General features: G+C 49.1%; 1 protein-coding gene across 2 annotated transcripts in view; it reads right to left on the bottom strand.

Annotated features, from left to right (window-relative positions):
- Positions 1-14350, bottom strand: part of DPYSL2 (dihydropyrimidinase like 2) — a 122890-nt gene that overhangs the window by 14225 nt on the left and 94315 nt on the right. For both annotated transcript variants that reach the window (XM_032144501.2, XM_032144502.2), the window contains exons 8-9: positions 9319-9439; positions 324-480 (exon numbers count right to left, since the gene is read on the bottom strand). In XM_032144501.2, coding sequence (XP_032000392.1) covers positions 324-480; positions 9319-9439 — 278 coding nt within the window. The remainder of the gene's footprint in view (positions 1-323; positions 481-9318; positions 9440-14350) is intronic.

Raw genomic sequence — 14350 nt, 5'->3', positions numbered from 1 at the left:
GCTTCGTCAAGATGCTGTGCGCCTACACCTATTTGGTGGGCTGCCTCATGAATGGCATCACACCAACCCGAGTGGAGTCCTTTTGACACCTCCTCTCCCTTCTTGGCTTGACTTTCAACATGGCCCAGGTTTTTATCCAGAATCCCCTCCTGGAATGGTGCTAGAATGACAATTCCCTGTACTCATGTAGCCAACCTAGTTTGGTGAACAAGGGTCTCCCAGTTTTATGGCTGCTCTTGGCCACCATGTTGTTTTCGCCTAACGGGTCGGTCTGGTCTGAAGAAAGACAGAATGTGAAGTGTCAACAAGTCGCCAGGACTCACCAGGACAGCAAAGAGTTGAGAAAGTCTGGAGTGGTTGGATCAGGGCTCAAGGGTGGGGAGGTGACAAAGGCGGCAGCCTTGGCCCAGTTCTTGCTCCAGTAATGGGAGCCATCCGTTCCCAAGCTGGCAGTGATGGGCTCGCCATACACCACAGTTCCTGACAAACAGAACACAGAAGGTTCAGTCCAACACAATGTAGGGGGAAGGGAACCACCTCTATGAGGAGCCACTGCCTGCCCAGCAGCACCCAGTGCTCTCACTATCCCTTTATGGGAAATATCAGGCTCGTCTCACAGATGAGGAAGCTGAGACTTGGAGAAATCCAGTACCTCCGCCAGCCTGTCACCCATGAACATGAGCTCCCTAAGATTCCACCTTTGGCCACTGCTCTTCAAACAACACACCCTCCCTACAGGATCCCAGACATCCTGAAGGCTTCTGTCTCCTACATTGCTGATTTTCAATTCTATTAATCTCCTGCTTAGATGGTGTCCGAGCATCCAGTCCCAGGTGCCATCTGGACTGTTCTTTATGCATGGCCTATGGCACCTCAAATTTAACCTTCCTGTTCATTCACACAATCTTTTCACAATTCCTAGCCCTTCACAGTGTCTAGCTCTGACTAAAGGTCTGTGGGAGGAAATCACACATGACATCACCAGGCTGAAGTATTTCAGGGCAAATACATAACCCCCCAGATTTGCTCAAGAGACAGCCTGGATCCCTGAGTCACTGTCTGGAAGAAGTTGTCTGTTACAGCCACCAGCTTCACAGCCGACTCTGTGAGTGAGAAACAAACTGGACATTATGCCACTGAGATTTCAGAGTTTCTGAAAGCCTAGCCTAGCTATATTAATGCAATGTCCAAGACAAACATCAACTCCCTGTCCTCTTCTCTGTCCATTTAGATGTAAACCAGAAAGTTGAGACTCATGTACATTCACTGAATGTCAATACCTTAGTGCCTTCAATACAATCGTTCCTTAAATCAGGCCCTCATCATCTCTCACCAGCTCATTCCAACAGAGCCTCCCAATTGAACCTTAGATTTACGTTTGCTCTCCCAACCCCGCTCCCTACCTCTCCATTCATTCTGCATGACACTTCCAGAGTGATCTACTAAAATATAATTTTTCCATGCCATTCTCTTGCATAAAATCTTCCAAAGGAGCCCTTCTGCATTCAAGGACTTAAAAGAAAATCATCCTCATTGAAGCATCAGATGCTCTTCACTACTGGAAGCTGATCTCCTCCTTTAACATCATCCAAAACACAACTCGGCTATCACACCCTCCATCGGAGAATCCCAACCTCCCCTCCAGTCATTGCCCAGTTCTGAATTTTTGACTTTCCACCTGATGGAGACATCTTGAAGATCATTTACCTGCCTGCACATAGTAGGCACTCCATAAACGTGTGTTAAATTGATTAAATGGTCTAATATGTTATTAATTAAAGGCATCCAAGCTGGAATTTGATCCCAGGTCACCTGAATTCATCTCTCACTGGCTCCCCCCAGCATAGGGCTAACTCCCACCCCACAACAATGCAGCCAAGCTTCTCTACTTCCCCAAACACAGGGCCCTCAAGGGCAAACACACCGCAGTCAGGAATGTGTTTTCCTTCCTCTCCACAGCCTTTCCGAAGGCCTTATCACTTGATGATACACAACACCCTCTCTGTCGGCCACTCTGGAGCTGGCTCTGCACAGCTGCCCCCTCCTGCCTCAGGAATTTCACAAAGGACTCGCTGTTCAGCCGGGGAGTGCTGGAGGCCACAGCAGGCAGCTCACTCCAGGCCACCAGCAACCACGCCCCCACCCCCAGCAGGAGGGAGGACTCCAAACCCAGGGAAGCCTCCTCCAGAAGGAAGCCCCAAGGAAGAAAAGGGCCAGTGATAGGTGCTCGGAAGGCCTAGGAGGGTCCCCTTGGCTCCTAGCCTGCTCAAAGCCTCCCATGCAGAAGCTGGTGCAAACAGCTATCAAGGTGGCTGCACAAACCACTCCGGTTCATCCCAAAGTGGAAAAACACCACATAATGAGAAGGCCTTGGCCGCTGCCAAAGACCTTTATAAAATGCAAATGACTGGGCAGGACCCAGTAGCAGTCATCAGTTCTCAAAGGATCTCTCTGGCTCCCTGCTTTTGGTTCAAGCATCAAACAGACCTGGTTAAGCAAAACTCTCCTGACCCAGCCAGGCCTGGAGGTCCTGCTGGCCACAGTCCATCTAAGCACAAAGGTGAGGGCTGTGTAAGTCACAGGAAAACAAGGGATGCGCGGCCCTAAAGGCTTCCTGCTTTTGTCCACATGAAGAAGTTCATGAGAGCAGAGGCACTTGGAGATAAAGAATGGCTGGATAGTCTCTGAAAATCCCTGGACACACATAAACATTTTCCTGAGTTTCCTGTAACTTGCCGACGCTCATCCTCTCCCTGTGCCTGCTCCTCGGCCCTGCCTCTGGAAACTTAAGTACAAGGAGGGGCTGGTTCTTGGAAAGTGGCCTGAATACCATGGGGATGAATGCTGCTGACCACAGGCTTATCTCTCCCTGCGAAACACGACTCAGCTTGGGGTGGGGAGCTGCTCTATGAGGAGCTGGATTCCCCTTCTCTCTGTGCACAGGAATATGTACCTCACTTCAAGAGAATGAACTTGGCCTTCAGCCTCTAGAAAACCCAAAATGGGGTCTGAGCTCTCAACGCCACTGCTGAGCAGAACCTGCCTCTTTAGACAAAGGCTGAGTGGACTTCTGGGCCACAGCTAAGCAAAGATAGGGACACTCAGGGGCAGGGGCAGTGGATGCCAGGGGAGGGACGGAGCCATCCTGTGGTTCATTTCTACTTTGCTCTGTTCAACTTCCCTCAGGGATTCAGAGGTCCTTGCTGTCTTTTGGATTTTCTTTCTTTCTTAGCCCAGAATCGGGGACAGGAGTTTAGCCATCATGTACCAGGCCTCTACCTCCACAAGAGTATGATCTATATATGGAGTCTCTGCCTCCCATCCCCAGTGGTCTGGAGCCCCCAACCCAGGGCTCCCCTCCTGGGTCAATAAACATTCATAGGAGGGAGCTGTGGGTGCACTTCCGGAGCTCAGCCAGGCCACAGACACCCTTGAACTGCATGCCAGAAATAATTACCACTAATAATAATAAACCACGAAATGGGTTTAACTGGCCCTTCTGCACTTCTCTAAATACACTGCTGATGCTATCTTGGTGCCCGTTAGACCTTCGTGATTTTCTTCTCCAGGGAAAGTCTAAACTGAAGGATGTGACCAAGCCAGCCTCTGGCAGGCTCTCTATAAGGCCAAGAACTGCAGGGGATGGGAGCTAGTGCTTATTTACAACCAGTCTGGGGCCCGTGTGCATTCATGAAGAATAAATGGAAGGCTGGGGTTTAACAATGCTTGACAGCTCCCAGCTCTGGCAGTCATTTCCCATGGACGAGAAGCAGGAGAATAAATCCAAAGTGGGAACTGTGGGAAACCAGTATCTGTAGCTCCATATGCAGCCACCAAAGCACAGTGAAAACCAACTGGGATGGACAGACAGACAGACAGTTACACACGCTCTCACCATTCTCCTTTGCCTTTCCAAGAATTCATGCCAGACCCTAACAAACAGCCTGGGGCCTGTGCTGTCAGGTTTTCGTAGCAAGAGTGGTTCTAGAAGAACATCATCTTAAAAATGAGTTTTCTGAATGGGTTCTGAGGTTTCTGAAATTCATTCTCAAATCTGATTGGGTTTAAAGGCACTAATGATTCTATGTCCAGTAGTAAAAAGAGGAGAGTACAGGGTATGATGGGACAACAGAGATACAGAAAATATTATTAAATACTCCCAAAGGCTTCTAAGAGGCAAGGTTCTAGGTGGGTGTGTAGCTGATACCTTAAACATTTTTGTAAAATTAACAAGTATAACGAGAGTGGTTGGTTGCTCCTAATTGTACTAGACAAAGTGGGGGAAGAAAAAAGAATAGATTCAGGGATTCAAATTCCCAGCTCAAGCACCACATGAACGGAAAGTTTCTATGTCTGCCCTTATGTCTCATAGATGCAGAGCTGAGATGGCTGAAAACCAGAAGTAGGATCTCATCCTGCCAGTGGCTGAATTACAATGCAAATTGAATTCCCAACCTTGCAGAGCATCTGCTGTTAAAGTGAGGGCATAGATTGGGAAGGAATTCTGCCTTTGGACTCCAATGCCAACATCAGCTCTTCCCTGGTTCTCCAGTCTGTGGCCTGATCTGCAGAATTCAGACTTGCCATCCCCACAATCGTGTGAGTTGATTCCTTAAATATAATTCTTTAAAATAAATCTTCCCCCTTTCTCTACTGTCCTCTCTCCTCTCTCACCCCCCTTTTCTGTTCAAGATTGCAACATCAGGCATAAGCTTAACTAAAGACTCAACCCCAAGCTGAGGTGGTCCTCACAGGCCCCACGACCATGTGCTTCTCATAATGTCTGAGTCACTCCTATTGACCCGCAGGACATAAGATGTCTTATCTCAAATTGAGGTTCCCAGGGTTTAATGTCCTGAATATTTCTGGACCCGGGTTACAGGAGAGGGGTGAGGAGGAGGATGGAAAAGAATGTCCACCAGATGAGGTCATCAGGCACTGCCCACGGGCCACCACTCACACATGGAAGGCATCAGCAGTCATGCTGGATTTCACACATGGACAAAATGTGGTCAGAGGGAGCCCATTCTAGAAGGGAAATCCCCACAAGGGGCCCTCCATGGAAAGAGAGGTGGCCAGGAGCCTGGAATCATGGTTTCAAATTCCCACAGGCTACATGATCTAGGGCAAGATTTTCAATTTCTGCATTTCTACTTCTTCCATGAAACGAGCCTACTAGGCCGGGCACGGTGGCTCATGCCTGTAATCCCAGCACTTTGGGAGGCCGAGGCGGGTGGATCATGAGATCAGGAGATCGAGATCAGGGTGAAACCCCGTCTCTACTAAAAATACAAAAAATTAGCCGGGCGCGGTGGTGGGCGCCTGTAGTCCCAGCTACTCCGGAGGCTGAGGCAGGAGAATGGCATGAACCCGGGAGGCAGAGCTTGCAGTGAGCCAAGATCGCGCCACTGCACTCCAGCCTGGGCAACAGAGCGAGACTCCGTCTCAAAAAAAAAAAAAAAAAAAAAGAAATGAGCCTACTAAGTTGATCAATGTCTACGTTCTTTTCAAGAGTAAAAATGCCCCCAGGTCGTCTGGTCCTGGCTCTGTGTTCATTGCCTCAGCTGCCAAATTGGGTTGATGACACACCACTCCCCGGCTGAACACGCCATCCTGCTGAACAGCCACAGAGCAGCTGATGGAAGCAGCGTGTCTCTCAGGGAAGGCAGGACGCAGTCGTGCTGGCTCAAGCAGGCACGTGAAAACAGTTCTCATTCGTTTCACCTCATATCCTCACTTCCCTGAACTTCTCTTGTCTTAGATTCTGGACCAGCAGGTCTCTGGCTGGGGAGGTCCATGTGGATCACTAAGAGAAGGAGACATTACTACTCCTCCCAGGGCAGGATTATCATTTTTCAAAGCTCACGTTTACAGAAAAATCTCCAGTCTGCTTATGCAGCCTGACCTCTCTGAGACTCCCTTCTGGGCTCAACCCCTCCTGACTTGTACCCCTTTTGTAGCCCTGACCACCTCCCAATGTGACTTTCTGCTCAGCGTCCTTCCCCTGCAAGTGGAGGAGCTAACTGTGGTTGGGACCATTTCTTATTCCTGGTACACAGGCCTGAAGTATCACATCATGAAAGTGCATTGAATGAATTCAGAATCTTTCCATTCACAGAAGAAGAAATGCAGCATCAGAAAAGGGACTGTGGCAGTGCCCACACTTGCCTCAGGGGGCCAGAAGAACCCACCTGAAGTGGACAAACAATTCTGAGCAGAAAACCCTTGTCCAGGGTCAGCAGGCATCTTTACTCTGCTTTCCTCACAAGCTCAAGGTTAGACCAGCCCCTTCATCCTGTAGTCACAATAACTGGTCACGCTTCTCGTCTCCATCTTTACCTGCAATATCTCATGTACACACCATCATCACCCTGTGAGATGAGTCATGGTTACTATCCTCCCCTTGCAGATGGAAAAAGGACATGTGGAGATGATGAGGAAGCACCCAGCATCACGTGGCTGGTGTACAGTGGAGCTGGGGTTTGATCCAAGAACGAATACTGATCCTGGAGAGCAAACAATTAATACTCCCTTACAGAGCTTTCCTTCTTGGTCATTTGGGAATCCTTGAGTATATATTACCCATATCTCTGCTAGGTGTCAGGCCACTGTTTCAATCAAGATTCTTAAGGAACTAAGCCCCAACAGACACAGGTCACAAGCATCACCATATTAAAATAATCTCAAAGCATGAAGGTAAGTCAGTCAAACATTAACACGGATATTTGTGGCCTGAAATTAGATGCCTGACAGTCAAGCCCCAATTCCACTATTCATGAGCTCTGAGCTTCAGTTTACTCAGCTGCAAAATAAAACAAAATATAAAAATTCCTGCCAGGGCTGCCTCCCAAAGTTGCTAGGAAGTTCCAGCAAGATGGGAAAGAGTCTAAGAGCCTAGGAAGTTAGCTAAGACTTATTCCTGCTCATTAGCACCTGAATGCACTGGAAATTCCTTTCTGGCAGCTCAGGTTTCTCTAAAGCTCAGGCTTTCAGGGATTAATGGGTAACAGTTTGAATGCAAATGCCATCCTGGGAACCATGGTGTGGGCACATTTGGACTTACACTCAGAAGGCTCTGGAAGGGAACAGACTAAAGTCCCCTCCCACTGCTCACCCCATAAGACATACAGCGTGTCAAGGTTATAAAGACAATGGGGTGGCCAGGTGCAGTGGCTCACGCCTGTAATCCCAGTATTTTGGGAGGCTGAGGTGGGCAGATCACCTGAGGCCAGGAGCTCCAGACCAGCCTGGCCAACATGGTGAAACCCCGTCTCTACTAAAAATATAAAAATTAGATGGGTGTGGTGGGGGGGGGCGCCTATAATCCCAGCAACTAAGGAGGCTGAGGCGGGAGAATCACTTGAATCCAGGAGGCGGAGACTGCAGTGAGCTGAGATGGCACCACTGCACTCCAGCCTGGGCGACAGAGTGAGACTCCATTTCAAAAATAAAATAAAATAATTTTAAAAAAAACCAGTGGGGTTTACCGGGCATTGAGTTGGGGTGCTAGGTCCAAACTGGGCACTGCAACAACACACTCCAGCTCCGCAACTCCATGTGAGAAGAACCCTGAGGGACACAGAGGAGGAGGCCTGCGGCAGGGCTGGCCCAAGACTCCACCTCCCCCAATTAAAGTCTGGGACACGCAGGACTCCTCCGTCTTCTCATTTGGACAGGTATGTGTTTGAATATGGAGTAAACTTTAGACAAGGTCTCTATCCAAAATTACGTTGAAATGTTAGCCTAACCCATGTATCATCATCATCTAGGTACAGCGCAGTAGTAAAATACAGAAAATAAGCCGTCTCATTCTTTCCCCCTTTTAGACACTATGCCAACCATCCCCACAGTACGTGGGGGCAGCGGTGCTGTGGCCGGCCTTCTGTATAGAGGCTGATTCCCACAAATGCGCTGCCTTCTTGCAAATGCGGGTCTGGGTGGCCCAGGGCCACCGATTCCATCATCATCCACAGTATCTCCTAGAAAACAACTCAAAGCTCATTCTGAGTAGGTTACATTATTTTAGGTGAATGCTTTCTTATTTCTAAAAGGCAATTCCTTCAAGGTGCCAGGAAAAGACAGAAAGGCGGCAACCATTTGATACATAGCCTAAGGACAGAGGCCCCAGGAGCACTCCAAAGAACAAGGGCCAGGAGTCGCTGGTCCGTCTGGAAGTCATCATCTCTGGGACAAGATGACTCAGTCGTCATTGAGCAATTTGTTCCAGGGCTTGCAGCAAGTCACCCGCCAGTGAAAAAAATCCCATAGCCCACCTTGATCCATGTGGATCACATGATGCAGAGAAATAGAAACCAAGCCATAAAGGTCAAATGGCTCCCTTCCTAACAGGTAAAGAAAGACACAGAGAGAGAATGACAGAGGGACTGAGAAAGAGCCAAACGAAAGATAAAATGAAACAGAAATCAGGAAAGAAGGGAAGAGAAGTGGAGACACAGAGATGGAGAGATCCCAACAGACAAAGGGGAGGAGGGGACATAAAAGGGAGAAAGGAAGGAAGAAAGAAGGGGACCCTTTTATAATGTTCATTTCAGATCAGCCTAAGATCCACCATCAAAATGAACGACATGCCCTCAGGCTTTCTGTACGAGGAGAGAACTCCCAAGCATAAAAGACGCAGTGTGATTATCGAAATTCATGTAGTCAGCAGCGAGTGACAACAGGGCTCAGCTGCATTCATAATGCATGAGGTGCCTCATGGGGCGTCCTCTAGAGGAAGCACTGGAAGCTGCACTTCATCAATTAGTTTCCAGGACCCTTCTCAGTGGACACCCTGGTAATACCAGAGTCCCAGCCTCAGTTCAGAATGCATCAAGAGAGCTTATCAAGCACCAAAACCTCTGGATGTGATAGTGTCTGGGGCAAAATGCATCCCCACACCCCACAAAGCTGCCTTACATACCCTGGCAGAAATCACTCCCAGCCTTGGAGGGGAGGTGCATGATGTGACCAAGGATTCTGGGGCGGTTGGAAACAGACATAATCTGTGTATGTGCCTAGTTTATTTCAACCACATCAAAGTAAGTCCAGCTCTTGCACGGGGGCTGGGGGACATGTGCCTGCCCACCCCGCCTTGGCGTGCACACGGCTTTAAATAGATACTAACAAGGCCGCAGCAGTGGAGCAGAGGAGGAAACTGGAGCTCCTGCCTTGTCCCGCTGTAATTAGGTTAATGCTGGAACATGGTGCAAGTGGCCCACTTGGCATGAGGGTCTGGAAAAGGAGCCCTCCCCAGTGAAGAGCCCCTGTCCCCTCCAAACCTGCCCACCTGCCATCAGCCAGTCCGGCCACAGCACTCACCCTTCTTCCGTGCCTGGGCGATGACTTCGGCAGAGCTTTTGCTCATCACCTTGGTGATATACAGGGGGCAGTTGGTCTGGTTGGCGATAGTGATGGCACGATTCACGGCTTCGGCCTCGACCTGCAAAACAGCAGCAGAGCATGAGAATGTGGCTCAGCCCACCCCACGAGTCACTACCTTTATCCTCCACCCCAGAGAGAGGCTAAGATGAAGGCGAGGCTGCTGGTCTCCAAGGTCCTACCCCAGGGGACAATTTGGAGGAGTATGACTTGCCTTGTGTCTCTCAACATTGGTTTGGTTGAACTAATTCCCTCCTGTGGCTGGGCACAGTGGCTTATGCCTATAATCCCAGCACTTTGGGAGGCTGAGGCAGGTGGATTACCTGAGATCAGGGGTTCAAGACCAGCCTGTCCAACATGGTGAAACCCCATATCTACTACAAATACAAAAAAAAAAAAGCTGGGCATGGCAGCAGGTGCCTGTAATCCCAGCTACTTGGGAGTATAAGGCAGGAGAATCACTCGAACCCAGCAGGCAGAGGTGTCAGTAAGCTGAGATTGCACCACCATACTCCAACCTGGGCAACAAAGTGAGACTCCGTCTCAAAAGAAAAAGAAAAGAAAACTCCCTTCTGACCCTTCTCCAGGTGCAGGCAGCAAGCCTGTGACATCAGCACTGGCCCAGAGTCTGTAAGAAATGCAGATTTTCTGGCTCTGCCCTGGACTAGAAACTCACAGGCTAGAAACTCTGAGGGTGGGACCCGGCAATGCGGGTGATTTTCACACTTACTAACATTTGAGAACCGCCACACACAGACACTGATTGCTCTCTATTCCATATATTCATTCTGCTCCCAGGGTCTTGAGTCAAGATATTCAGTGATGTGGAATTCGTGCTGGGCTCCCATTAAATGCTCATGAATGAAGTCAGCATCACCCACGAAACAATGCAGCCTTACAGGGCTCCGGGAACAGAGTGGGCCCCGTTTGTCTACACCAATGGCCCCCTGTATGTGAAGCACAAACGTGGCCAGCCACAGCCTGGTACGACCTTCAGCACAAGATTGGAGAATTGCTTGAGTAAATAATCTGGCGTTTTAAATCGGATGTTCCAGTCGGCGTGGTGGCTCACACCTGTAATCCCAGCACTTTGGGAGGCTGAGGCTTGTGGATCACCTGAGGTCAGGAGTTCGAGACCAGCCTGACCAACATGGTGAAACTCCGTCTCTACTAAAAATTTTAAAAAAATTAGCCAGGCGTGGTGGCACATGCCTGTAATTCTAGCTACTCAGGAGGCTGAGGCAGGAGAATCGCTTGAACCCAGGAGGCGGAGGTTGCAGTGAGCTGAGATGGTGCCACTGCACTCCAGCTTGGGCGACAGTGAGAGACTTCATCTCATAAATAAATAGATAAATAAATAAATAAATCTTATGTTCAGATGAATGATATTTCAAATACCCCGTGATGACTGTAGAATATCTGATCAGGTAAGACTCCCTGGATCAAGTTCCATCCTACAGAGGAATCACCAATAGGTAAAGGAAGGAGCAGGTAAAATTGTGGAAGGCAGATCTCAGAACATCACTGGCTCCCTCTCCAAATCCCAGCAAAAGGGCTCTGGCTTGAACTCTTGGAGGGGAGGGGCTGGGGCTTACTCACTGCTTAGTATCTTCCATGCCCCGCACCCAACAGCTCCCAATGTCTTGCGTGATACACAGCAGGTGCTCAAAAATGTTTGCTAAGCATATAAATGACTTCATTTTATGTTCATGGCATTTCAATCTAGGCTGCTCCACAGAACACTGTTATTTTTCACAAGAAATAACTGAGTCCCTATAACTGAATTGGCTACCTTGTCTCCACCAGAGCTTGGACAAAAGATTAAGTTTTGTAATTGTATTAACTGGTAATCTAATTTAGCAGAGCTGAGACAACTTCATTCACATTTGGCCTTTCAAGCATCAACTATGTGAAAAGGGATGTCTAGAAATCCAGAGTCCAAGCAAGGGGCTCTTGAAAACGCTCATTAAACATCCAAATGTTTTTCATTCCTGAGACAGCTGAAGGACAAGCCCTCTCTCTCCACTTACAGCAGAGATGCCTGTGGCCCAGCAGCACCAGGCGGGGGCAGGGACGTCTTGCATGGGTGTGAAGTGTGAGATGGACTCCACTAGAACCCTCAGTGACTACTCCGTTTATTGTCCCAACACAGGGTTTCGCCATGTTGCCCAGGTTGGTCTTGAACTCCTGGGCTCAAGTGATCCTCCCACTTCAGCCTCCCAAAGTGGGGGGATGACAGGTATCAGCCACTACGCCTATCTTCTGATTTTAATGATGATGCAACTCAGAGAGGGAAATGACCTGTCCAGCGACACACAGCAGTGTCAGGACATCTGTCATTCTGCAAGTCCTGCTGGAAAGTGCCCATCCCTGTGAAATGTTCTTCATTATCCTCATCTCCAAGTCCCCACTCTCTTCCCAGACATCAGTCTTACAGCTCAGAACCGCTGTCAAATTCTGTCTCTACACTTACTTTCTGTCTACCTCTTTCTCCCCGCCTTGTCCACAGTCCCTTCAGAAAGGATCACTTTCTTATCTGTTTTGCATCCCTACAATGCCAGGCACTGCCCGGATCGGCACACAGGCTCAGTCGCCACTCCTCTCAGCCACAGACAGTTCAGTTCCAGATGTCTGCACTCTCTAGTGTCCTTTCCAATCCTCTGGGTGGAAAACGAGGGAAAATCCTAATGGGTGGTCTCACATGGTGGGTTGGGAAGAAAAGTCTAGTGGGCTAGGAACATGTCTCAGAAAGTTCAAATCCAAGAGAGCCATCATGCTAGTGATGGATAGGTCACCAAACTGCAGAGAAGTTACACTGGGGTGTGTTTCATTCCATCAGCAGCACCTCCCCAAGTAGACTGGGAAGCTCAGATTCACACAAAATCGTTCCATACTTGTTCTCTTTATCACCCACACAGGGTTTAACACACAACAGATCCCTCTAGACAAATTCACCATGAAAGGAGACGTCAGCCGGCAGGTGCCTATGGCCTTGAGTTCTAATCCTGCTCTGCCACCATCCAAGCCTTTAAAACCCCCCCGTGTCCCCCTCCTCACCTCACTGGACTGTCATATGGGTAAAAGGACTCAGGGCCTGGCACACAAGAGGGGCCTCTAAATCAGCTGAAAAACTGTCTCCCATACTGGTGCATCCCCGGGTCTGCCAGCCCTCAAGGAGACTCCGTAATCAGTTGCTGAGGATTCTGAAGTTCTCAGTGCAATGGCTGCTGGGCCTAATTGCGTAAAAATGGTTTCAATTTCTCTGGTCGAAATAGCAATGACATGGTTTGGCTCTGTGTCCCCACCCAAATCTCATCTCAAACTGTAATCCACACATGTTGAGGGAGGGACCTGGTAGGAGGTGACTGGATCATGGGGAAGGTTTCCCCCATGCTGTTCTCGTTATAATGAGTGAGTTCTCACAAGATCTGATGGTTTAAAAGTGGCAGTTTGCCCTCTGCTCGCTCGCTGTCTTGCTGCCACATAAGACGGACCTGCTTCCCCTTCACCTTCCACCATGAATGTTAAGCTTCCTGAGGCCTCCCCAGCCATGCACAACTGTAAGTCAATTAAATCTCTTTTCTTTATAAGTTACCCATTCTCACGTATTTCTTTACAGTAGTATGAAAATGGATGAATACAAGAAACCAGAATAACAACTCTCTGAGAGCTTTCTCCTCTTCAGTAAAGCCAGGGCCCTTTCTTTCTGTGTTTGCGTTCTTCTCTGCAGAAAGCAGGAGAAAGAAGGAATGCAAGCCCCTTGGAAGGCTCTAAAACTTAAACAGTGAGGGTCTCAGCAGGAGCCTCACATAGCATTTGCAGAAGTGGCATTTGCTTTTCTCAGAGGACATCTTCTCACCTCCTTGTACAGCTGGTACATGGCAGGCAGAGGGACTGGCTCCCAGTCACCAAACGGGAGGAAAGCAGGAGGAAACTTTCTAATAAAGCCCAGGCCCAGGTGTGGCTTTAAGCTGAGTGTGTGTACACTGCAGGAGGGGTTGGGGTAGCAGGCAGGACCCTGCACTTTCTAGCTCTCTGTTTTGATAACTGGGCAGTCCCTTAACTTCATGCTTCTGGAGTGTCCTCATATAAAGAGAGATAACCAAGGAGCCCACTGCAGCACAGCTCTGGTACCACCACGTATGAGGAGTAGAATGTAAATGGTGCTCCCTGAATACAGCCATGCAGCCTGCATGAATGGCATCACCTGGAGTTGTGCGAAGGAGATGCTGTTGTACCTCCTGCACAGGACAGTTACAAAACTGAAATGTGGGCCAGGAACACAGTGTCCAGCGCACGTGAACACTAAATGAAGGCAGCTTTGAACAGGGCTCACGGGAGAACTGTGTCAGCCCTCCACCTCTCCCGGACTCTGCATTTCCAAGGCCCAATCCCAAGACTGTTTCAGGGCTGAACAAAGGACCAATTCCAGGGAGGTCAGGGCTGAGAGCGACCATGGCTTATGCTGCTGCCATGGTTTAAACCACCCGACAGGTGGATCCTGGGGAATCTGGCGAGGGCAGTCACAGAAGCTGGCCTAGAGGGAGAAGTGAAATCACAGAAAGGAACCCTTGAGGTGTCTGCAAAAGTGGGATGGTGCCTGCACAGGTGTGTGCAAGCACATATGTGCATGTGTGTGCGAAAATGTGTGTGTACACCTATGTGTCTCTGCTTGCACGTGTGTATATGTGTATGTGAAAATACGTGCGTATAACACATATGTGCGTGTCTGTGCCTATGCACATGTGTGTATGCTAAAATGTGTCTGTGTGTACACGTGCATGTCTGTGCCTATGGACGTGTATGTATATGTGTGTGAATGTGAGTGTGTGCACGTGGATCTGTGTGCACACAAATGTGCATAAAATCAGCCTCAGGCATGTTTATCGTCGGCTGATCTTAGCCTGCTCTCGCCTGCAAGCTGTCCCCTGGAATCACTGTCCACCAGCCACGGTCTCAGCATGGGGCTTCC

The sequence above is a fragment of the Hylobates moloch genome, unplaced genomic scaffold (genome assembly GCF_009828535.3).
Source record: "Hylobates moloch isolate HMO894 unplaced genomic scaffold, HMol_V3 SCAFFOLD_22, whole genome shotgun sequence".
NCBI lineage: Eukaryota > Metazoa > Chordata > Mammalia > Primates > Hylobatidae > Hylobates > Hylobates moloch.
This window is presented reverse-complemented; position numbering and strand designations above follow the sequence as displayed.